General features: G+C 24.9%; 9 protein-coding genes across 10 annotated transcripts; 6 read left to right on the top strand and 3 right to left on the bottom strand.

Moving 5' to 3' along the window:
• Nucleotides 1-80: 80 nt before the first annotated feature.
• Nucleotides 81-1,194, bottom strand: LOC122855233 (coiled-coil-helix-coiled-coil-helix domain-containing protein 2-like). Its single transcript, XM_044156446.1, has 3 exons — nucleotides 1,024-1,194; nucleotides 273-733; nucleotides 81-189 (listed from the first exon to the last, which is right to left on the bottom strand). The coding sequence occupies exons 1-3, from the start codon at nucleotides 1,056-1,058 to the stop codon at nucleotides 182-184; spliced, it is 504 nt and encodes a 167-aa protein (XP_044012381.1). The 5' UTR covers nucleotides 1,059-1,194; the 3' UTR covers nucleotides 81-181.
• A 90-nt stretch (nucleotides 1,195-1,284) lies between these two features.
• Nucleotides 1,285-2,784, bottom strand: LOC122855231 (troponin C). The gene is made up of 4 exons (XM_044156443.1): nucleotides 2,653-2,784; nucleotides 2,066-2,399; nucleotides 1,626-1,712; nucleotides 1,285-1,547 (listed from the first exon to the last, which is right to left on the bottom strand). The coding sequence occupies exons 1-4, from the start codon at nucleotides 2,653-2,655 to the stop codon at nucleotides 1,519-1,521; spliced, it is 453 nt and encodes a 150-aa protein (XP_044012378.1). The 5' UTR covers nucleotides 2,656-2,784; the 3' UTR covers nucleotides 1,285-1,518.
• A 1,587-nt stretch (nucleotides 2,785-4,371) lies between these two features.
• LOC122855230 (P3 protein-like) lies at nucleotides 4,372-6,730 on the bottom strand. Its single transcript, XM_044156442.1, has 7 exons — nucleotides 6,617-6,730; nucleotides 5,975-6,292; nucleotides 5,690-5,902; nucleotides 5,438-5,612; nucleotides 5,102-5,364; nucleotides 4,847-5,033; nucleotides 4,372-4,780 (listed from the first exon to the last, which is right to left on the bottom strand). Exons 2-7 carry the CDS (start codon nucleotides 6,290-6,292, stop codon nucleotides 4,611-4,613), a joined length of 1,326 nt encoding a protein of 441 aa, XP_044012377.1. The 5' UTR covers nucleotides 6,617-6,730; the 3' UTR covers nucleotides 4,372-4,610.
• A 522-nt stretch (nucleotides 6,731-7,252) lies between these two features.
• LOC122855229 lies at nucleotides 7,253-10,429 on the top strand. Of its 2 annotated transcripts, XM_044156441.1 has the most exons (8): nucleotides 7,253-7,819; nucleotides 7,882-8,794; nucleotides 8,891-8,904; nucleotides 8,970-9,195; nucleotides 9,257-9,459; nucleotides 9,535-9,750; nucleotides 9,819-10,105; nucleotides 10,176-10,359. In XM_044156441.1, exons 1-8 carry the CDS (start codon nucleotides 7,733-7,735, stop codon nucleotides 10,279-10,281), a joined length of 2,052 nt encoding a protein of 683 aa, XP_044012376.1. In that variant the 5' UTR covers nucleotides 7,253-7,732; the 3' UTR covers nucleotides 10,282-10,359. The 2 variants fall into 2 exon arrangements, with proteins under 2 accessions (XP_044012376.1, XP_044012374.1); XM_044156439.1 differs by having other exon boundaries at nucleotides 7,882-8,904; nucleotides 10,176-10,429.
• A 2,896-nt stretch (nucleotides 10,430-13,325) lies between these two features.
• On the top strand, nucleotides 13,326-14,330 carry LOC122853963 (speckle-type POZ protein-like). Its single transcript, XM_044154373.1, has 2 exons — nucleotides 13,326-13,927; nucleotides 14,084-14,330. Exons 1-2 carry the CDS (start codon nucleotides 13,326-13,328, stop codon nucleotides 14,328-14,330), a joined length of 849 nt encoding a protein of 282 aa, XP_044010308.1.
• A 1,012-nt stretch (nucleotides 14,331-15,342) lies between these two features.
• On the top strand, nucleotides 15,343-17,627 carry LOC122853962 (protein maternal effect lethal 26-like). The gene is made up of 2 exons (XM_044154372.1): nucleotides 15,343-15,941; nucleotides 17,624-17,627. Exons 1-2 carry the CDS (start codon nucleotides 15,343-15,345, stop codon nucleotides 17,625-17,627), a joined length of 603 nt encoding a protein of 200 aa, XP_044010307.1.
• Nucleotides 17,335-19,005, top strand: LOC122855228. Its single transcript, XM_044156438.1, has 4 exons — nucleotides 17,335-17,495; nucleotides 17,624-17,707; nucleotides 17,811-18,733; nucleotides 18,804-19,005. The coding sequence occupies exons 2-4, from the start codon at nucleotides 17,630-17,632 to the stop codon at nucleotides 18,982-18,984; spliced, it is 1,182 nt and encodes a 393-aa protein (XP_044012373.1). The 5' UTR covers nucleotides 17,335-17,495; nucleotides 17,624-17,629; the 3' UTR covers nucleotides 18,985-19,005.
• A 433-nt stretch (nucleotides 19,006-19,438) lies between these two features.
• LOC122853961 (speckle-type POZ protein-like) lies at nucleotides 19,439-20,482 on the top strand. Its single transcript, XM_044154371.1, has one exon. It carries the CDS (start codon nucleotides 19,442-19,444, stop codon nucleotides 20,480-20,482), a length of 1,041 nt encoding a protein of 346 aa, XP_044010306.1. The 5' UTR covers nucleotides 19,439-19,441.
• Nucleotides 20,483-21,257: 775 nt separating this feature from the next.
• Nucleotides 21,258-22,376, top strand: LOC122853960 (speckle-type POZ protein-like). Its single transcript, XM_044154369.1, has 2 exons — nucleotides 21,258-22,043; nucleotides 22,140-22,376. The coding sequence occupies exons 1-2, from the start codon at nucleotides 21,258-21,260 to the stop codon at nucleotides 22,374-22,376; spliced, it is 1,023 nt and encodes a 340-aa protein (XP_044010304.1).
• The last annotated feature ends 1,068 nt before the right edge of the window (nucleotides 22,377-23,444 follow it).

Below are 23,444 nucleotides of genomic sequence, written 5' to 3'. Positions count from 1 at the left end.
TTTTTATTTTATTGATTACAATTATTCAAAGAATATAGAACAATTCAATAAAACCTTTGTTGACTTTAAACTAATTTTTAACTTTTTTTTTCTGGATATTTTAGCTGGACAATAATTTGATCTAATTAAATTTCTAAAATTTTTGTCTTTAATTCAAATATATGAAACAGCTACGAAAAATTTACATATCTGCAACAAAAAATTAAGTCATAAATATAAATAAATGTTTTAAAAAAATAAATTAAAATAAACAATGATGATTATTTACTAACATGATTGGCCATTTGACATTTTGCACTGACGAATAGCTTCATTAAAACCTTCACAGAGTGTAAGATCTGTTTGATTTTGTGCACATTGAAGAAATTGTTGAATTTCATAAGAGCAAACACCACTGCTTTGTCCTGGTTGTGATTCAGCATATTGTTGAACTGGTGCAGCAGCAGCAGCAGCTGGAGCTGGAGCAGCAGCTTCAGAGCTACCACCACTGAATAAACCAGTAACAGCATGTCCAATAGTATGACCAATTGCTACACCACCAGCAGTTGCCATCATTTGTCCCATAATACCTGGTTGTTGTGGTGCCATCATGGGGGCTGATGCTGATGCTGGTGCTGGAGCAGCTGGTGCCTTAGTTGGAGCAGCTTGAGCTGGAGCAGCACGAGCTGATGGAGTAGCACGAGCTGATGCAGCTCTTGATGGTTGAGGTGATGATACTCGTGTTGGTCTAACCCTAAATTAACAACACGTCATTTTTACTATTGCACAATTTTTTGTAACTCTTTAACAAATCAATATTATAATTTTTACTACATTTTTTTAATGTCAAATTGTCAAATATTTTTTTTTTTTTCAATTTTCAATATTTTATCATGAATTGTAATCATTTTTTTTCTATATTTTTATGGATTTTAAAACCTTGAACTGTGACGTAATCAAATTATAGATCTTTAGACTCTAATTTTTTTTAATTAATTTATTAAAATAAATTTTATTTATTGTTAGAAACAGTTAGAAACTTACGTTCTTGCTGGAGGTGCTGCGCGTCTTCTTGCCATTTTAAATAATGTCTTGTTTTTTTTTCGGTACTTTTAATTAGATTAACAGTTTTTTTATAACTGCGTAAAATTGCTTGCTTTGTTAATCGAGATGATTGACTGTGGTGCAAGCAGGGCTTGGTGGGTGGTTGTGGGGGGTTTATAAAACAAAAAAAAAAACGCCGAGAAAAGAGCGCCATCATGAAAAAGCGCGCGCACTTTAGCGGCCATTTTTAATTACTTTAAATTTGCCAATTGACGAAATTTTTTATTGAAAAAAATATATTTAGATTATATAATAAAAATACAAGGTAATTAAATAAATAAACTCGACAAAATAATTTTTTAACTTATATATATACAATAGTATATTTAATATTCACATTTTTTTTATTTGAATTTTTATTAACATGTTTTTCGAAATTTTTGAAAATAATTTTTGAACTTTTAAAGCTGCTCTTTTGAGGTAAAGTTATTAAATTTATTCTCCCGTCATCATTTCCATAAATTCTGTAAATAAAAATAATTAATAATTTAATTTTTATTCATTATTTTAATTGATAATTTGTGATTATAAATTTTTTTTACCATCAAAATCAACAGTGCCAGAACCATCAGTATCAATTTCTGCAATAATACCATCTAAATCTGAACTCGTTAATTTGTCATCCAAAGCTGTAACATAATTTACATCATAAAACTTTCATTTTTAATTAATTTAATTTTCTAATAATATTATTAATTATTTCTCAAAAAAAATATAAAAATTTCACGCGCAAAAACTATTTTTAATCTCACTTTAAAAATCCCACTGAAATTATATTTTTTAACTAACAAAAAAAAGCATATTTATAAATATTTTATAAAAAAAAACAATAGATTAAATAAAGTGTAAATAAATTTTACATTTTACCACTAATTTTTCAATCTCAATTACATAATGAAAAAAGAAAGAAAAAAAATTTCATAAACGAATATATTTTTGTGAATTAAATTATGTAATTATGTAAGTTTAAATAAATTATTACCAGCAAGAATTTCTTTGAGTGTAGCTGTTGTTATATATCCATTTCCTTCTCTATCATACATACGAAATGCTTCTTTTAATTCTTCTTGCATAGCTTCAGCATCTTCTTCTTCTAAAAATCTTCCAGCAATTCTACAAAACACATCGAAATTAACTTTTCCAACATGATCTGGATCATTTTCTTCAATTAATGCATTCAATTCAGAATCATCAAATAATTGACCCATTGTATTAAGAAGTATTGATATTTTTATTGTATCAATAAAGCCACTTTTTGTTGTATCAAACATTTGAAATGCTTTTCGCATAACTGCCAATTTTTGTTCATCTTCTTCCTGTAATTTAATAATTGAAAAAAAAGATTTAAAATTAGGTATATTATTTTTAATTTAAATATTAATAAAATTTATTTATTCATATATTCTTTGTGTAATAATAAAATGAAACTATATTTTAAAATTTAAATTGTATATTTTTTTTTGCAATTAAATTAAAATATTTTATAAAATAAATTAAATAATTTAAACTATTGATTTGATCAAATGAAATTTATAATTTTTTTGATGTATAAAAATGACGATGGCTTACCATGTTGATGCTTTGTGCGTTGATGACAATTTACCTGAATACAAGTGTCTCTCTAGGATATAAAGACCTCACAACTAACTGGTTAAACGGGCTAGAAATTTCGTATGTCACAAAAATAGCGTGCATCATTTTAGTAGAAGGAAAAATGAAATATATTATAAGTTTCTTGTGGTTGGAACGTAAATAATGATGAGGAGATAGAGGTGTAAAGTGTGAAGGAGGAAAAATAAAAAGAAAAATTTAAAAAAAAAAAAAAAAACATGTGGGTGAAACGATGAATTTTCCACACATTGCAAGAAGGTCGAGAAGCATGGATTTTTCAAGAAATTAATTTTATACAAAAGAGTTAAAATTTATATAAATATAAATTATATTATTTTTTGAAAATTATTTAATTATTTGTTTTAAAATATTAATAGAAAAATATATGTTAATTGTTGAAATTTATATATACTTAGATAAAATTTTTTTAGTTAATAATAATTATTTTTATATTTTATGATTTCATGGATATTTTTGAAAATAAAATATATATAACAACCCTTGTAATAATTATACCCCTTAATATTATTTTGTCTCATAATTTTTCACGCTTTTTTGTGCCAATTTTTAATAGTAAAAAAAAAAATTAAATAAAAATTTGTTTTACTTGCCAAACTATCAAGTCTATAAGATACGACTCGTTAAGTTAGAAGGCAACCAGGCGGTCCTTACAAATTCCGGAATATATTTTATACAATATATAATACATTCTTGTTTATATATATAATTGCACTATTGCATTTTTAATTTTAAAAAATTTATAGTGCATTACGACCATGAAGCTATTATCCTAAAATATTTTTCAATATAAATTCCAACAAAATAAAATTCATTAAATTTATTTTCAATGAAAAAAAAAAAAAAAACAAATTGAATTTTTAATTTATTTCATTAACAATAATAAATTTATTTAAATTTTATTTTATTCATAATTTAATAAATAAAAATTTAATTTTTAATTGAGATATTAATTTTAATGTAAATTATTCAAGTTTAATTTTATACAAATTGATTTCTTTTTTTTGAATAATTTACGATGCAATAAAATTTTAAAATTAATTACATGTTTAATTATATTATTTGTTTTAATTATTGAGATATGATTAATCCATTCATCGTCGATTTGTCATATCCTTCGTTGATTTTGTTGGGCAATGAGCCAAACTAAAACCACGAATAGCCTATCTTTATGTAAAACTTTTTAGAATTTTTAAAAGTACTGCATTATAATCATAGATAGTCCGTCATGCGTCGTCAACTCATTTCCCCAAAATAACTTATGAATTATATGACAGTCACACACTATTGACTTAAATATTCTTTATATAACGATAAACAAATAAACAATGGATCATATTTCATAGTTAGATTTAAGACAGACTGGAAATTGCAAAGAAAAATAATTAAATTTAAACTTTTCGTAATTTTTATTTTTTATATATATTTAAACTTGTATATATTTATAAAATCTGGGTTAAAAAAATCATATTTTTAAGTACAGTATAAAAATACTAATTATGATATTTATAAAATATTTTGTTTCATTGTATTAATAATGTTTAAGTTTAGATAAACTTGTAAATATTTCATAGACTAACAGTAGAAATAAATTAAATGAATATTTAAAAATTTTTTATAAAATTATATATTTAAATTTGTTTATAAATATATCAAGGCCACATATGAGTCTACTGTATGATTGACCTGATGACAAAAAAATAAAAATAATCTTGATCCAAATGAGAGTAGACGAGGTACTGACAATTAACAACAAATAAAAACAACAAAAACAAATTAAATATACAAACAATAAAATTGCATTAAATATAAATTAAAAAACAAAATAACAATTTTCCATTTATCCCCATTTGATGTTGCTCAATTAATTTTAAATTTAACAAATTTTAATTATGTAACTAGTTTTGTAAAGATTTTTCTTTGCTGTTAATGGTAACTGGTACATGATCAGTTTCGAATATTTCAGACGATCCATTGAGTTTTTTTTTTTTTTTATCAACAACTATTTTTATGATCCATCCAATTAATAGTGGTAATGGAGTCATCACAGCAACAGACACAGGAATAACTGTAAAAATTTAATTAATTGTTTTACTTATTGTTAAATTAAATTAGTTTGTTGTTTTTTTTTTACCAGTAGTAAGATCTGCTTCTGGTTGAGACATACTAAATTTAAGTAAAAAAATAGCAATTCCAGTATTTTGAATTCCAGTTTCAATGGCAATTGCTTTGATATCTGTAACTGGTTGTTTAAATAAAGTCATGGCAATTAAACCACACATAAAACCAAGCCAAGGAAGACCCATTCCTGCTAAAACAATCTGAAATTATTAAGTTTTTTTTTTAACTGTTAATTAAATAGCCGAATTGATTTAAAAATATCACTTACCCTCCAAGAAAATAACTTGAATAAATAAAAATTTGTAATAATTGCAAATATAACAATAAAAAGAATTAATATTGATGAAAATGTTTTTGTTATTCGCACCATTGTTTTACATAATTTTGGATATTTTTTTTGTATTAAAAAACCAATTCCAAGTGGAATAATAAGACCAATTGCCATTGTACTAATATTTCTATAAGGTACACGAAGTTTTCCTTTTTCTAAAATATATTTACCCAATGTAAAAACCCACAATGGAATTGTAACTGTAAAAAAAACCAATTTTTAAATAACAAAATATAAAATAAAATATATAGAAAAAAAAATAAATATTTATACCAAAAGCTGCAAGCGTAGATAAAGCTGTCATTGCTATTGAAAGATTTAAATTACCACCAAGTAATAATGTCCACATGTTGGATGCACCACCACTTGGACTGATACCAGTGAAAAATATTCCAATTTGCATTTCTGGATTATTGGGAAATAAAATTTGACCAATACCAAATGCAATCTGTTTTTTTTTAAAAGAAAATATATATTTAAAATTATCTGATTATTTAAATAATTGATGAGAATATTTTAACTTACAAGTGGCATTATTATAAATTGGCACACACCACCAATTAGTGGACCAATTGGTTTTTTCATTGTTTCACATATTATTTGCCAATCTATGGCACAGCCAAAATTAATATAAAGTATTGAAACAAGTGTTGCAACACTTATGACAAATATTGTATCAATTAATCTTTCTGGACGTATTATTGTCACCAGCAAAGTCTCAGAAGATGCTGAGATTCCCTAAAAATAATTAGCCAATTATTTTGTCACTTTTTTTAATTAAAAATTTCAATAGTTTATTAAAATATTTACCTCATTTGTAATTACATTGAGAGTAATTTTTGTTTTTCCTAAATTAAGGCCTTTAATTTTTATCCTTTCATTCCAAACAATATTTTCTTTTGTAATATTTTTAAATTCTGGTACTTCAATTGATACTAAATCTTCATCAGATGTATTTGCAATTAATTTCCATTTTTCTGGAATAATTTTTGGAAATGAAATATTAAATGTTGCCTCTTTTGTGTCATCAATTTTAATTTTTATTTCTGTTCGATTTAGTTTTAAGGACCACTCTTGGCCATTTACCAGGCAGATGAGGAAAAATCCAAACAAGATTTTTCTAATCATCTAGAAAATAAAAATAAAAAGTTAACAAAATTAGATATAAAATTGTCTAGCTGATACGACAAACAGGTCAGACAAGAATTCACATATAAATTAATTAAACAATTTTCATTTTGTCCAAAAAATTACTCCAGTTTTTTTTGGAGTACTTGTTTAAACATGCATTTTAAAACACTTTAACAAACAACAAAGCGAATACATAACTGTCGACAAGATAAGTCGCATATTATTTTTTTTAAATGCAAATGCACTGTATATAATTAGACAGTAATGTTTTTTAATGAGCATACGTGTGTTACAAAAAAAAAAAATAAAACGAATACTCACATTTATGTTTAACAAGATTAAATAAATAATCAAGACTGTGAACTTGTATAAATCAATCAACACCTGCTGTTATATATACTGAGTTGAAGTAAAAATTTAATGACTTTTAACTTGACATTCAATTGATATCAAGAATGATCAACAACCTGAGTTTAGACACGTACTAGCACGTACGCATTATGCAAGCCGGATAAATGATGATTTCAAAGTGGTATAGTGTTATCATGTACAGCACACATGGCAGCCATGCATGGATATATCACAACAACAATGATTTAACACTTTCATGTGAATGTTTATTATTATATAAATCAGGAAAGATGATTTGATAGGCTGTAAATATGTCATCAAGACTTATCTTGTTGATCAGCAGTCACCACGGTCTCTATTATTGCCAACAGATGTTGATTTATTTTCACATTTATTTGATTGAAATGTGGTACCGGTTGAATCACACCAAAGTACTCCAAGTGGACCACGTCAACAAGTTGAAGAATCAAATCTGAAATTGTTTTTAAAATTATTCAGACAGATGAATCAAAAAAATAGATTGATATTTATTGGGTACTTTAATTTATCTATTAATGTTGATAAACATTGTCACATGTCAAGTGTCAATAATTAATTTGTCAACAAAATACACATACCATGCGCATGCGTAGATTTTATATTTCCATTTAATTAATTAGTAATAATTAACGTTATTTCGATTTGTTTTTTCTATGGTATTTTTACTTGAACAATATTTGATAATTATAAATTATTTAAACAAATTTAAATAAATAATTAAATATATTTTAAGCGCATTTGTTTTGCGCAGTTTTCTAGTGACAACTAGTTTTTTTTTTTTTTTCTTCGAATAAATTTTATGGTAACTTTGTAATTTTTTTGTTTTGTTTATGTTGTTTTTTTTTTGACAACACAAATTTGACTTGCATGTTCAACTTCTGATATATTTTATATGTAATATTTATTTTTATTTATTTATTTTAATGTCGAGATAATTGTGATAAATCTATGATAGATTTTGAGTAAGTGTAAGAAACATTAGGCTGAAATAACGTGATTGTTATTTGGAAATTGTGAGCAGCTGTGTTGTTAATTGGAAAAAAAAATATGTCAACGCTTGCTGAGAGTCGAAAGTTTGATTACAATTATTCTGGATCTATTCTCACTGAAAAAGACATCAATGATTCTTTCAGGGTATGAATATATTTTGTTAAATTAAATTTTAATTGATGAAAATTAATTGATTTCATTTGCAGTACATACGACCAAATCAATTTAATAATATTGTCAAAGAAGTTGAACGACAAAGATCAAAAAGAGATGAAGAACATTTATGGACATCAGTTCTTCAACATCAAGATTTAAAATTTAAAAAAAATACACATGAATATGGTACAGTATCAAATTATGATTTGATGAAACTTGAGTTAAAAAATTTAGAAGAAAATACACATTCATTTGGATCAAAAACAAGAAGAATAAATAAAAAATATGAAGAACCATTTGAAATAAAAGAACAGGCATTTACAAAAAGACAACTTGAATCATTAAATTCAACAAAAAGATCTTCATCATCAAATTCAAGTTCAGAAACATTTATTGTAACTCAAGATAATAATAATTTTGTTGATTCACCAAAGAATAATTCAATTGGAAAATCTCATATATCATCAGTTACATTAAATGATAATTTTAATTATCAAAAAAATAAAAATTATTGTAATTCAAGTCCAGAATTAAATTTACAATATGAAAAAGTTACCAAAGATAGAAAAATTTATGAAATTTCTCTACACCCAAATGTTATAAAAAAAGTATTAATTATTCAAACAAAAATATCAGAACTTCTCAATGAAATATCATATAGACTTGGTAGAATTCCAAGACCAGATGGTGAAAGTGATTTACGACGTCGTCAACAACGTCTTGCTGAATTTGGAATAAGATTTTCAAGAAATTATCTTTATGTTCTTGGACGACAAGTTATTGATATACAACAACATATTAAAGCAGCTGAATTAACATCAAAAGAAAAAATTAAAAAAAATAATTTTATTCTTCATGTACAAGCAATTGAATCAAAAATTTTATCATCACATCAATTATTGATGTATGCTCTTGATGCTTATGCTAAGCATATATCTTCATCAGGAATAAAAGGACATCCTGGTAAACTTGGTGATATTTTACAAGTTCTTGTTCAGCTCAAAGAAATTTGTAATAAAATTAATTTGTCTTTTGAATTTTTGGAAACTGAAAATTTAGATATTTATCCATTGGTAATTATTAATTTTTATTTTCAATTTTAATTATAAATATATGTAATTTTTTTTTTTTTCAACAGGGTGATAATATTCAAACACGTTGTTATGAAATTTTATCAAAAGTTAATTCAACATCTGAAATAAATTCACCATCAGCTATTAGTTATGGTGCTCATTCAACTCATGGTTTTCCTGGTGTATCAGATAAACGTAAAATAGATAATCATAAAATACCAAATCGTTTGAGCATGTATAATTCTGTTTCAAATAAAAAATCATACAGGGATCCAAAAAACAGAAGGCATGGTAAATAAATAATTAAATGAATTAATTTAAAAGTGTATATTAATTTAATTTAATTAATTAGTTACAGTTGGAATACATCCAAAAGATAGAGCACAGAGAACTCTGAGTATGCCAATTAATAATCCTCCACCAACACCAGATCAGAGTTATCAAAATTCTTTGATTCGTAAATCTCAAAAAATACGTAAATCAAGAATAAATGGTTTACTTCATGAAGATAAAATCAGCACGACAATGGGCCTCATACCAAAATTTTCCGAAACAGTTAGAGATTTTTATATTTTAACATGAATTTATGACTTGTAGTTATTTTATAATTATTTAATTATGATTTAATAGATAATTAGTAGTGAAAGATTATCAAGAAAGCTACCATCAACAGCACCAAGTGAAATTAAAATTAAAAAGAAACCAAAATGTTGCTATAAGAAATCAAAATTATCATTGCAATCAGATGAAACAGTATTACATGATAAAAAAAGTAAAATAAAACAAGAAGATTTATCAAATTTTATTCCTGTGATTGCTGATTTTATGGCTTTATTACCAAAAAATGTATGACGTTTTTGTTTTTATTAACTGGGCACGTTTTAAGTAATTATATTTGTTTATTTTTGTTGTAGAAAAATAATAATGAGACTGAATTTTGGGCTTCTTTTGAAGAGCACCAAGAACAATGTAAGAAACCAAAAATTAAAATGACTAATTCAAATGATAATGCAAAGTTGATTTGTGTTAATTATGAAGAAGAAAAGACTGATGATAAAAATGAAGATGAGACTAAATTAATTGTTGATGAAAAAGTTGCTGAACGGATATTAAATTATCGAGAGAAATTTTATCAATTTTGTCTGACGAATTCAATGTATACTAGCAAAACTTCTAATGAACCATCGGAAGTTGTAGCATGGTAAGTTATTTTTTTAGTTGTTTTAAATAAGTATTGATAAAATTTGTATGTTGTTCGTTTAAACTTTCAGGGTTTCAGAAAAACTCAAGGAAGAACTTCTTGTTGATTTAACAAAAAAACTTGAAATGAATGAAGTTATTCGTCGATTATTTGATCTTGAATTTCAAGAATTCTAATTTATAGACAATTTTTTGATATTATTTTATTAGTTAGTGGATAAATAATTTTACAATCATGCACTTTAACAACATATTCGTGTAAAATTTTCCATTATTTATTTTTTATTTTCAAAAATACAGAAATTTACATTTTATTTTTAATAAATTTTGTCTAGTCTACAAATTCAAGTATTTTATTTTAAATCTAATTATATTATTTGAATATTTTTTTTACACTCTAAAAATGAGCCTCGATTGCGTCACTGATTTATTTATTTATAGCAAAAATAAAATAACACGATAATTAAAATTTAAAAAAAAAAAAAAATAATAATTTACTAAACAAGGCAATGGCAAATAGAAATTCTAAAATTAAAAAATTTCGACAACTTAAAACTAAAAAAATTTATAGAAGTTAGATAAAATTTATATGAAAAATATAAACAATTTTTTACATTACAAAATATATTAATTATCAATCAAGAAGACTAGAGAACTAGTCTTCTTGTTATCAACGTACATAAAATGTATCAATCGATGATTAATCGATTGATTTATTAAAAAATTTCTCATGGTTGATTGATGATAGAAACCAATTGAAACCAATAGAAACATGTGCGTCATTATGTGTGTGTGTGTGTGTAGCTCTGGGTCATATGGTCCATGAGATTGGCATGTTTTTGTTGTTAATCAGTCGTAGTTAACCTGTACAAAGATACAATTGTGTCAAAAAAGAAATTTATTAGTCTAAAAACGAATATCAATTAACACAATCATCGACAATCATGTCAGTACTTGCTGGACCTATTCATGTTACTGGTATGGAATGTTGTGAATTTACGTATGAATGGACAATTAAAAACTACGAGCAATTGTATGGAGGATTTGAATCACCAATTTTTTCATCTCATTATGGTGATTTTGACGATAAATGGACTTTGAAAATATATTTAGATAAAATCAACAATTACTGTCGTAATACATATATAGAGGCTGATCTAAAGCTTCAATCATTCAATAATAATACTACTTCACAACTCCAAACAAAATGTAAAATATTAATTAATGATAAATATGAAAAAACTGAAGAATATACTTTCAGTAAATTTTCAGAAACAAGTGTCTACGGTAAATCTATTTCACCATTAGAATTGTCAAAAACAGCTAATGGACTAAAAAATGAACTCAAAATTTGTTGTACGATAACAATGACAAAAAAAACAACAAATAATTCTAATGATATTTCAACAATTAATGCTAGACAACAACTGAGTGAAGACTGGAAACAACTTTTGTTAAATGAAAAATCAGCTGATGTTACAATTCAAGTGGGTCAAAAATCATTTCGTGCAATCAAAGGAATTCTTGGGGTACGCAGTCCTGTTTTTTCTGCAATGTTTGATCATGAAGAATTCAAAGAAAATGAAAAAAATGAAGTTGTCATTGATGATATTGAAGAAGATGTTTTTGAAGAATTTCTACATTATATTTATACTGGTGAGTCATCAAGAATTGACAAAATGGCGATGGAACTACTTGCTGTTGCTGACAAATATCAGATGGATTGTCTTAAAAATATTTGTGAAGAAGTCATTTTCAAAACGATAAATTTTGATAATGTTGCAAGTATACTTGTTTGTTCTGATAGATATAATCTCAAAAAACTAAATGAAAAATGTTTAGAATTTATGAAAAAAAATTTACAAGCTGTTATATCAAACAAAACATTTCAAGTTTACAAAAAAAAATATCCTGAAATTTTTGTAGATGTTCTTGAGCACTTGCTTATGTCATAAAATAAAAAATATCCATTGGTTTTGATTAAAAAAAATAAATAAATAAAACTCAGTTAAATATCATCAAGTGTATATTTCATTAAAATTTTGAAATAACCACTATTTCTAAACCACTATTGTAATAAAAAGAAATATTTAAAAATAAATTTTAATCAATAGACTTATTTTTTTAAAAAACCTTATTATCCTTTTTTAGTTGTTGAGTTCTTTTAATCTGGATTTAAAGAAAAGTAAATAAATAACAACATTTTATAACATAAATTGCTTGTTTACTTTTAAAAAATATTAATTATTTTGATATACATAGCTGTTCTTGTTGAAATATTTTTCAGCGTTTAGTGATTAAATAGACGTTGATGAATTTGTATCAATTATATCACCACATAAATGACAATTAAAATCAATTGACAAATTATTTGGAAAATTAAATGCAATTCTTTGCTTTAATTTTTTGATCTTGAATTTCAAGAATTCTAATTTATAGACAATTTTTTGATATTATTTTATTAGTTGGTGGATAAATAATTTTACAATCATGCACTTTAACAACATATTCTTGTAAAATTTTCCATTATTTATTTTTTATTTTTAATAAATTTTGTCTAGTCTACAAATTCAAGTATTTTATTTTAAATCTAATTATATTATTTGAATATTTTTTTTACACTCTAAAAATGAGCCTCGATTGCGTCACTAATTTATTTATTTATAGCAAAAATAAAATAACACAATAATTGAAATTAAAAAAAAAAAAAATAGATTACTAAACAACGCAATGGCAAATAGAAATTATAAAATCAAAAAATTTCGATAGAAAATTTCGACAACTTGAAACTAAAAAAATTTATAGAAGTTAGATAAAATTTATAAGAAAAATATTAACAATTTTTTACATTACAAAATGCAGTGTTTGTTTATATTAAGAAATTAAATATAATTTTATAATAAAACATATTAATTATCAACCAAGAAGACTAGAGACGTACATAAAATGTATCAATCGATTGTATACATTTTTCGATTAATCAATTGATTTATTAAAAAATTTCTCGTGGTAGATAGAAACTGATAGAAACCAATAGAAACATGTGCGTCATTATGTGTGTGTGTGTGTAGCTCTGGATCACCTGGATCATATGGTCCATAACAGTCCATAAGTTTTTGTTATTAATCAGTCGCAGTTAACCTGTACAAAGATACAATTGTGTCAAAAAAGAAATTTGTTAGTCTAAAAACGAATATTAATCAACACAATCATTGACAATCATGTCAGGACTTGCTGGACCTAGTCATGTTACTGCCGTTACTGGTATGGAATGTTGTGAATTTACGTATGAATGGAAAATTAAAAACTTCAAGCAATCGTATAAAAAAACATGTGAATCACCAAGTTTTTCCTCTCATTATTCTGATTTTCACGATAAATGGATTATGAAAATATATCCAAATGATATGGCCAATTACTGTGGTGATATTTGTATAGTGGCTGATCTACAGCTTCAATCATTCAATAATACTTCACAACTACAGACAAAATGTAAAATATTAATTGATAATAAACATCAAATAACTAAAGAACATGATTTCAGTAAATTTCCAGAAACAATTACCTGCAGTAAAATTATTCCAACAATGAAATTGTTAGAAACAATTAACGAATATTTCCGAAATGATGAACTTAAAATTTGTTGTACAATAAGAATGTTTAAAAAACTAACAAATAGTTCTGCAACATCACAACTGAGTGAAGACTGGAAAAAACTTTTGTTAAATAAAAAATCAAGTGATATTACTATTAAAGTGGGTCAAAAATCATTTCGTGCAATCAAAGGAATTCTTGGAGTACGCAGTCCTGTTTTTGCTGCAATGTTTGATCATGAAGAATTCAAAGAAAATAAAAAAAATGAAGTTGTCATTGATGATATTGAAGAAGATGTTTTTGAAGAATTTTTACATTATATTTATACTGGTGAATCACCAAATGTTGACAAAATGCCAATGGAACTACTTGCTGTTGCTGACAGATATCAGGTGGATTGTCTTAAAAATATTTGTGAAGAAATAATATGTGGATCAACGATAGATTTTGATAATATTTCAAGTATACTTGTTTGTTCTGATAGATATAATCTCAAAAAACTGAATCAAAAATGTTTGGAATTTATGAAAAAAAATTTACGAGATGTTATGGCAAATAAAACATTTCAAGTTTACAAAAAAAAATATTCTGAAATTTTTGTAGGTGTTCTTGAAGAGTTGCTTTTGTCATAAAATAAAATATCCATTGATTTTGTTTAAAAAAAAATAAAAACTCAGTTTTATATATTTTGTATTAACATTTTAATTTTTAAAATAACTTACTTAATTTTTTTTATACCACTATTCTAATAAAAAAAAAAATATTAAAAAATAAATTTTAATCAATAGACTTTTTTTTTTTAAAACCTTATTATCCTTTTTTTAGTTGTCGAGTTCCTTCAATCTCGATCTAAGGAAAAGTAAATAAATAACAACATTTAAGAACATAAATTATTTGTTTACTATTAAAAATATTAATTATTTTGATATACATAGGTAGTTTTTTGTGGAGAATACCGCAGCTGTACTTGTTGGAATATTTTTTAGCGTCTACTGATTAAAAATACGTTGATGAATTTGTACCAATCATATTACCACATGAATGACAATTAAATTCAATTGACAAATTATTTGGAAAATTAAATAGAATTCTTCGATTCAATTTATTTGATCTTGAATTTCAAGAATTCTAATTTATAAACAATTTTTTGATATTATTTTATTAGAAATAAAATTAAAAAATTTCGATAGAAAATTTCGACAACTTAAAACTAAAAAAATTTATAGAAGTTAGATAAAATTTATATATCAAAAATATAAACAATTTTTTACATTACAAGTTTTATTAATTAAATTATTTTATTAATTTAAAATTAATTATCAACGTACATAAAATGTATCAATCGATTGTACAAATTTTTCGATTAATCGATTAATTTATTAAAAAATTTCTCGATAATAGAAACATGTGCCTCATTATGTGTGTGTGCGTGATGTGTCATGTGTGTCTCTGATCATATGGTCCATGAGATTGGCAATATTGGCCTGCCGCATGTTGTTGTTATCTATTAATCAGTCGCAGTTAAGTGTTAACCTGTACTAAGTGGTACAAAGATACAATTGTGCCAAAAAGAAATTTATTAAATTAATCAAAAAATTAAATTTATCTGAAAACGAATATTAATTAACACAATCATTGACAATCATGTCAGTATTTGTTGGACCTATTGATGTTACTGGTATGGAATGTTGTGAATTTACGCATGAATGGACAATTTCAAACTTTAGTCATCGGGTCAAAGAAACAAATCAATCGCCAATTTTTTCATCTCATTATGGTGATTTTGACGATAAATGGATTTTGGAAATACTTTCATATAAAAATTGCCTTGGTGATACACGTATAGTGGCTGATCTACAGCTTCAATCATTCAATAATAATACTACTTCACAACTCCAAACAAAATGTAAAATATTAATTAATGATAAATATAAAATAACTAAAGAACATAATTTCAGTAAATTTTCAGAAAAAATTACCTGCAGTAAAATTATTCCAACAATAGAATTGTTAGAAAAAACTAATGATGAACTTAAAATTTGTTGTACAATAACAATGTCTAAAAAACAAACCAATTTTTTCGATATATTTTCAACAAGAATTGCAACACCACAACTGAGTGAAGACTGGAAAAAACTTTTGTTAAATGAAAAATCAAGTGATATTACTATTCAAGTGGGTCAAAAATCATTTCGTGCAATCAAAGGAATTCTTGGAGTACGCAGTCCTGTTTTTTCTGCAATGTTTGATCATAAACAATTCAAGGAAAATAAAAGAAATGAAGTTGTCATTGATGATATTGAAGAAGATGTTTTTGAAGAATTTTTACATTATATTTATACTGATGAATCACCAAATGTTAAAAAAATGCCAATGGAACTACTTGCTGTTGCTGATAAATATCAGGTGGATCGTCTTAAAATTATTTGTGAAGAAGCAATTTGCAAAACGATATATGTTGATACTGTTGCAAATATACTTGTTTGTTCTGATAGATATAATCTTAAAAAACTCAATCAAAAATGTTTAGAATTTATGAAAAAAAATTTACAAGCTGTTATATCAAACAAAACATTTCAAGTTTACAAAAAAAAATATCCTGAAATTTTTGTAGATGTTCTTGAGCACTTGCTTATGTCATAAAATAAAAAATATTCATTGGTTTTGATTCAAAAAAAAATTAAATAAAATACTCAGTTAAATATCATCAAGTGTATATTTTATTAAAATTTTGAAATAACTTACTCAATTTTTTCTAAACCACTATTGTAATAAAAAGAAATATTTAAAAATAAATTTTAATCAATAGACTTATTTTTTTAAAAAAACCTTATTATCTTTTTTTTAGTTGTTGAGTTCCTTTAATCTGGATTTAAAGAAAAGTAAATTTATAACATAAATTGTTTGTATACTTTTAAAAAATATTTATTATATTGATATGCATACGTAGTTTTTTGTGGACAATACTGCAATTGTACTTGTTGAAATATTTTTTAGCGATTACTCATTGAAAACCAACGTATGGTGTACATGCTATTGCATTTCTTATAGTTATATACCAGATAGCACTGTTCCATGTTGATTAAAGTTGATAGAAAAAGTATTTTAATTTAGCAAAAAATAAAAATCCTGCTTGCACTTGTCATACCAGCTGATATAAATGACAATTTAAATCAATTGACAAATTATTTGGAAAATTAAATGGAATTCTTTGATTTAATTTATTTGATTTGAATTTCAAGAATTCTAATTTATAGACAATTTTTTGATATTATTTTATTAGTCAGTGGATAAATAATTTTACAATCATGCACTTTAACAACATATTCGTGTAAAATTTTCTATTATTTATTTTTTATTTTCAAAAATACAGAAATTTACATTTTATTTTTAATAAATCTTGTCTAGTCTACAAATTCAAGTATTTTATTTTAAATCTAATTATATTATTTGAATATTTTTTTTACACAAGAAATGAGCCCTGTAATTTCGACGTGTCTTTATTTATTTTATAGCAAAAATAACAACAAATCAAAATTTAAAAAATGGAGGTCTACCACGGAGGGTAATTCAGGGTAATTTTTTAATTTTAGCTTCATTATTAGATGGCACTAGTGCAGCGAGTGCTCACCGACAGTCACATGCCATTGTTGTTAATGTTTTTATTAAGTTGATTGCTAAGTTCCATGTTACTATCAATTATAATTAACAAACAATAACAACAAGTTATCTATTCATATTTTTTATTAAACATTCAAACAATAAAGTATTAATAATAATTTTTATAAATTGTGCCAGTAAGTAATTTATTTGATCTATTTATATTGAATAAAGATTTCAATTCTTTTATTTACCTAACTGTCATGTTTAAAATATATTACAATAAATAAAGTATTTTTTATCATTGTCATTATTTATTTAACAGGTAATTATGGGGAGAATTTGTATCGTTCGTGGTTGCCGTGAACCAAGAGCAAATAGTAAAATTACTCTCTTTGCTGTACCAAAGGTAATCAGTCTCATTAACAAAATTTTCAAATGTATACATGCAATATTTAATAATTATATTATCATTTTAAATTCAATTTTAATTTTTTATTTATCAACAATAGGATCCAATACTTTTTGATGCTTGGAAATCAAATCTTTTAGAAGTAAAAAAACCTTTCAGTGCATCAAGCTATGTCTGTGAAAAACATTTCCATCCAAGTGATTTGATAACACATTATATACAGAAACTACCAACACACATTTGGTCATATCCTTATGGAAAAAAACGGTTGAAACCTAACGCTGTTCCATCATCTTCAAATATTTGTGTGACTTCTGGTAATAATAATTTATCACATAAGGAGCCAATAAAAAGTAATGTTGATGTACCAAATAAAACAAAGGTTGATGTACCAATTAAAAAAAACGTTAATGTACCAATTAAGAGAAAGGTTAATGTACCAACTAAAACAAATGTTGATGTACCAATTAAGACAAACACTGATGTACCAATTAAGACAAAGGTTGATGTACCAACTGCGACAAATGATGATGTACCAATGAAAACTATCAATGATGTTTTAATTGAGGAAAATATTAATGTATCAAATGAAACTAATGATGTTGATATTGGATCAAACTCTGATTCATCAATTGAATCATCATCTGCAAATACAGTACATGTGTCAGCTCAAACTGTAAATAATAAAGACCAGGATAATAAACAACACAACAACTGTGAAGCACCATTTACTTTTGACACTCTACTTATGGATTTAAATAATTTAAAATATCCTGGAAGTTGCAACTGGACTTATATTTTAACACCTGATAAGGAAAAAGTAGTTTTTTTATCAATGTCAGATGATAATGTGTTACGAAGAGTTGAAATATATGATGATTTAAGTTCTCGAATTTTACTAGAATTTATTCTAGTACATGATGATTATTTGCATCATGAATTTAAAAGTACAAATGAAGTTGTTGATTATTTAATAACAATTTATAATTGGAACCTATGTGCCACTTTAATAAATTCTAAAAGGTAAAAAAATTTAATTTAAATCATTAATTTTTTATCGTAATAAATAAATTTTTTTTATTTTTTGTTTTAGAATTATTTCTAATACTGTTTGTGGAGGTATTGCTTCATGTAAAAAACAGAATATTGGTCGACCAGCTTTGAGATGTACGAATTGCAATGAATATAGAAAATCTCAAAAGTGGCAAAAACCTCCACCAACTTATACAGTAGTAAAAAAAGTCTTAGAAAAAAGATCTTGTAACAGAAGGTGAAACGATTTTTAAGCAAAAAGTAAAGTGGTATTAAACAATTGTCATTGGTTTTAAATATTTTCGTCAAGAATCATAAATATTTTTCTCTAAGTTTCATGATAATTTCCTTTAATTGCCTTATTAATATTTATAAAATTTAAAAATTTCGATAGAAAATTTCGACAACTTGAACTAAAACAATTCATAAAAGTTAAATAAGATTTATAAGAATGAATCGACTGTATAAATTTTTCGATTAATTGTCTAATTTATTAGAAAATTTGTCGTTGTTTATTGATGATGGAAACATGAGCCTCAATATATGTGTATGTGATGTGTGTGTGCTCTGATCATATGGTCCATGACATGTTTTTGTTGTTAATCAGTCTCAGCAAGTCTCAGTTAACCTGTACAAAGTTACAATTGTGTCAAAAAAAAAAAATTAGTACTTTATAAACGAATATTAATTAACACAATCATGGCAGTTCTACTTGCTGATTGCATTAGACTTGTAGACTCGTGCCAAATGGTTACTGATATTATGAAAACTTATGTATTTACATATGAATGGACAATTCAAAACTTCAAGCGATTGTGGAATAAAACAATTGAATCACCAAGTTTTTCGTCTCATAATGCTGATTTTGCTGATGAATGGATTTTAAAATATTATCCAAGTGGAGATGTTCAATTTGATAATCGCACTTATATGTCGGTAGATCTACAACTCAAATCGTTCAACAATACTTCACAATTACAAACAAAATGTACAATATCAATTGGTCGTGAAAATAAAATAACTATGAAATATAATTTCCGTACATTATCAGAAAAAATTACATGGGATAAATATATTTCAAGTTCAGACATATTCGATTCAAGAAATGGATATGTACAAAATAATGAACTTAAAATTCGTTGTACAATAACGATGTCTAAAAAACGAACAAATAATTCTAATGTAATTCCATCATTTGATGCAAAACAACAACTGTGTGTCGACTTGGAAAAACTTTTGTTAAGTGAAAAATCAGCTGATGTTACAATTCAAGTGGGTCAAAAATCATTTCGTGCAATTAAAGGAATTCTTGCAGTACGTAGTCCAGTTTTTGCTGCAATGTTTGATCATGAACAATTCAAAGAAAATGAAAAAAATGAAGTTGTCATTGAAGATATTGATGAAGATGTTTTTGAAGAATTTTTACATTGCATTTATACTGGTGAATCACCAAATGTTGACAAAATGCCAATGGAACTACTTGCTGTTGCTGACAGATATCAGGTGGATTGTCTTAAAAATATTTGTGAAGAAATAATATGTGGAACGATAGATTTTGATAATATTTCAAGTATACTTGTTTGTTCTGATAGATATAATCTCAAAAAACTGAATCAAAAATGTTCAGAATTTATGAAAAAAAATTTACAAGCTGTTTTGTCAAATGAAACATTTCAAGTTTACAAAAAAAAATATCCTGAAGTTTTTGTAGGTGTTCTTGAGCAGTTGCTTAAATCATAAAATAAAGAATATTAATTGGTCTTTTGTTTTAAAAAAGAACCTTCAGTTTTATGTATTTTATATTAAACATTTTAATTTTTAAAATAATTTACATAATTTTTTTTATACCACTATTCTAATAAAAAAAAATATTGAAAAACAAACTTCTATCAATGGACTTATTATTTAAAAAACCTTACTTTCCTTTTTTTAGTTGTTAAGTTTTTTTTTTGACAAATACTCTTTTTTTATATTTATTAATTTTGTTATAATTCTGTAATTAGTAATTTTGTTATTATTCTCTAATTTTTATGATATAATTTCCTTTAATTGCCTTATTATATTTATTAAATTTAAAAATTTCGATAGAAAATTTCGACAACTTGAACTATAAAACAATTAAAAGTTAAATAAAATTTATAAGAAAAATATTGACTATTTTTTACTACATTATAAAATACAGTATTTGTTTATATTAAAAAAAAATTATTTTATAATAAAAAATATTAATTATCAACGCGTACACAAAATGTATCAATCGATTGTATAAGTTTTTCGATTGATCGATTGATTTAATAAAAAAATTACTCGTGGTAGATAGAAACTGATAGAAACCAATATAAACATGTACGTCATTACATACACATGTGTGTGTGTGTGTGCTCTGATCATATGGTCCATGAGATTGACATGTTTTTGTTGTTAATCAGTCTCAGTTAACCTGTACAAAGTTACAATTGTGTCAAAAAAAAATTGATCAATTTAGAAATACCAATTATAATTAATATACATAATCATGTCGGGAGTTGCTGGATCTACTCGAGATTCCATTAAGTTTTTAATGGCAAACCAAAACTATGTTACTGGTGAAGAAACTTGTAAATTTACATATAAATGGAAAGTTGAAAACTTCATCAGTCAATATACCAGAGGAACAATTAAATCACCAACTTTTTCATCAAATTATTCTGATGTAGATGATGAATGGGTTTTAAAAATAAATCCAAACAAAGCAACTGGTTCAGATGGTGATTATGAATCTGATTCTCAAAGTTCTAGTTCTGAATCTGATGATTCTAAATCGGACAATAACAATAAATATATATCGGTGGAGCTACAACTTCAATCATTTAATGTTAATGCAATATTAATGACAAAATGTAGAATATCATTTAATCATGGAAATGAGAAAACTAAAGAATATGATTTTGATCAGTGTCCAGATGAAATTATATGGAATCATTATATTTCAAAGGCGAAGTTGTTTAAATCATTTAATAAATATATACGAAATGATGAGCTTCGAGTTTATTGTACAATTACAATTACTAAAAAACTAACAAATAATGATGATGATGATAGTTCAACATTCAATACAACACCACAACTGAGTGAAGACTGGAAAAAACTTTTGTTAAATAAAAAATCAAGTGATGTTACTATTCGAGTGGGTAACAAATCATTTCGTGCCATCAAAGGAATTCTTGGAGTACGTAGTCCTGTTTTTTCTGCAATGTTTGATAATAAACAATTCAAGGAAGATAAAAGAAATGAAGTTGTCATTGATGATATTGAAGAAGATGTTTTTGAAGAATTTTTACATTATATTTATACTGATGAATCACCAAATGTTGACAAAATAGCAATGGAACTACTTGCTGTTGCTGAAAAATATCAGGTTGAACGGCTTAAAAATATTTGTGAAGATATAATATGCGAAAAAATAAATCTTGATGATGTTGCTGGTATACTTGTTTGTTCTGATAGATTTAATCTTGAAAAATTAAATAAAGAATGTTTAGAATTTATGAAAAGAAATTTACGTGATGTTATGGCAAATAAAACATTTCAAGTTTACAAAAAAAAATATCCTGAAATTTTTGTAGGTGTTCTTGAAGAGTTGCTTTTGTCATAAAATAAAATATTCATTGGTTTTGTTTAAAAAAAAAAAAAAAAAAAATCAGTTTTATATATTTTGTATTAACATTTTAATTTTTAAAATAACTCACTTAATTTTTTTTGTACCACTATTTTAATAAAAAAAAATTTTGAAAAATAAATTTTAATCTAATAACTTATTTTTTAAAAAAACCTTATTATCCTTTTTTTAGTTGTTGAGTTCGTTTTACCTGGATTTAAAGAAAAATAAATAAATAACAACATTTTATAACAAAAATTTTACTATTAAAAATATTAATTATATTGATATACATACGAAGTTTTTTGTGGAGAATATACTGTTGTATTTGTTGAAATTTTTTTTTTAGCATTTGGTGATTTTAAAGTCAACGTATGGTGCACATGCTGTTGCATACATCAATATACTAGCACTGCTCCAACTGGCACCTCCTTTAGATCTGTATATTTCATTCAATTAATAATTGTGTTAATTAATAAAATATTGAATTTAAATATTCTATAATCTGCCCATCGATTCAGTTGCTCTATCAGATATAATTGTTCCTGGTAAGTTGGTGTGATACTTGTTTATAGTTATTCCCTTGAAAAATCAAATAATATTGTAGATTAACAATTTAATAATAATAAAGTTTAAAAAATGAGCTGATAAAAATCTTGTATATATACCAGTGTTGATAATGTAAATGAAATGAACAATCAAAATTATTATGAAATTTATTTTTTTATATTAATATTTTCATGATCAAATTGTGGAGTTGCTTCTGGATTAACTACAGCTTTTTTTTCTATTTTATTTGTTGTTATTGTACTTTACATCATCTCATATTGTTAATAATTGAATCATTTGTTTAATTAGAATGTGACCTGATTCTGTAATATTGTGTGTGCAAAAAAAATAAATTTTATAGTTTTATAAAAATCTAAATAAAAAATAATACTACGTATCTCTCATCCAGTCCTTGTACTTGGTATTGCTTGGTATCATTTACATGTATTGTATGCTCTCGCTGGACAGCTGTTTTATATGATTTGAAGTTTGTCCTAAACGTCGAGAAATCGAATA

The sequence above is a fragment of the Aphidius gifuensis genome, linkage group LG4 (assembly GCF_014905175.1).
Source record: "Aphidius gifuensis isolate YNYX2018 linkage group LG4, ASM1490517v1, whole genome shotgun sequence".
NCBI classification, from domain to species: Eukaryota; Metazoa; Arthropoda; class Insecta; order Hymenoptera; family Braconidae; genus Aphidius; species Aphidius gifuensis.
Note: the sequence above shows the minus strand (reverse complement) of the source record. Positions and strands in the feature narration are given on the sequence as shown.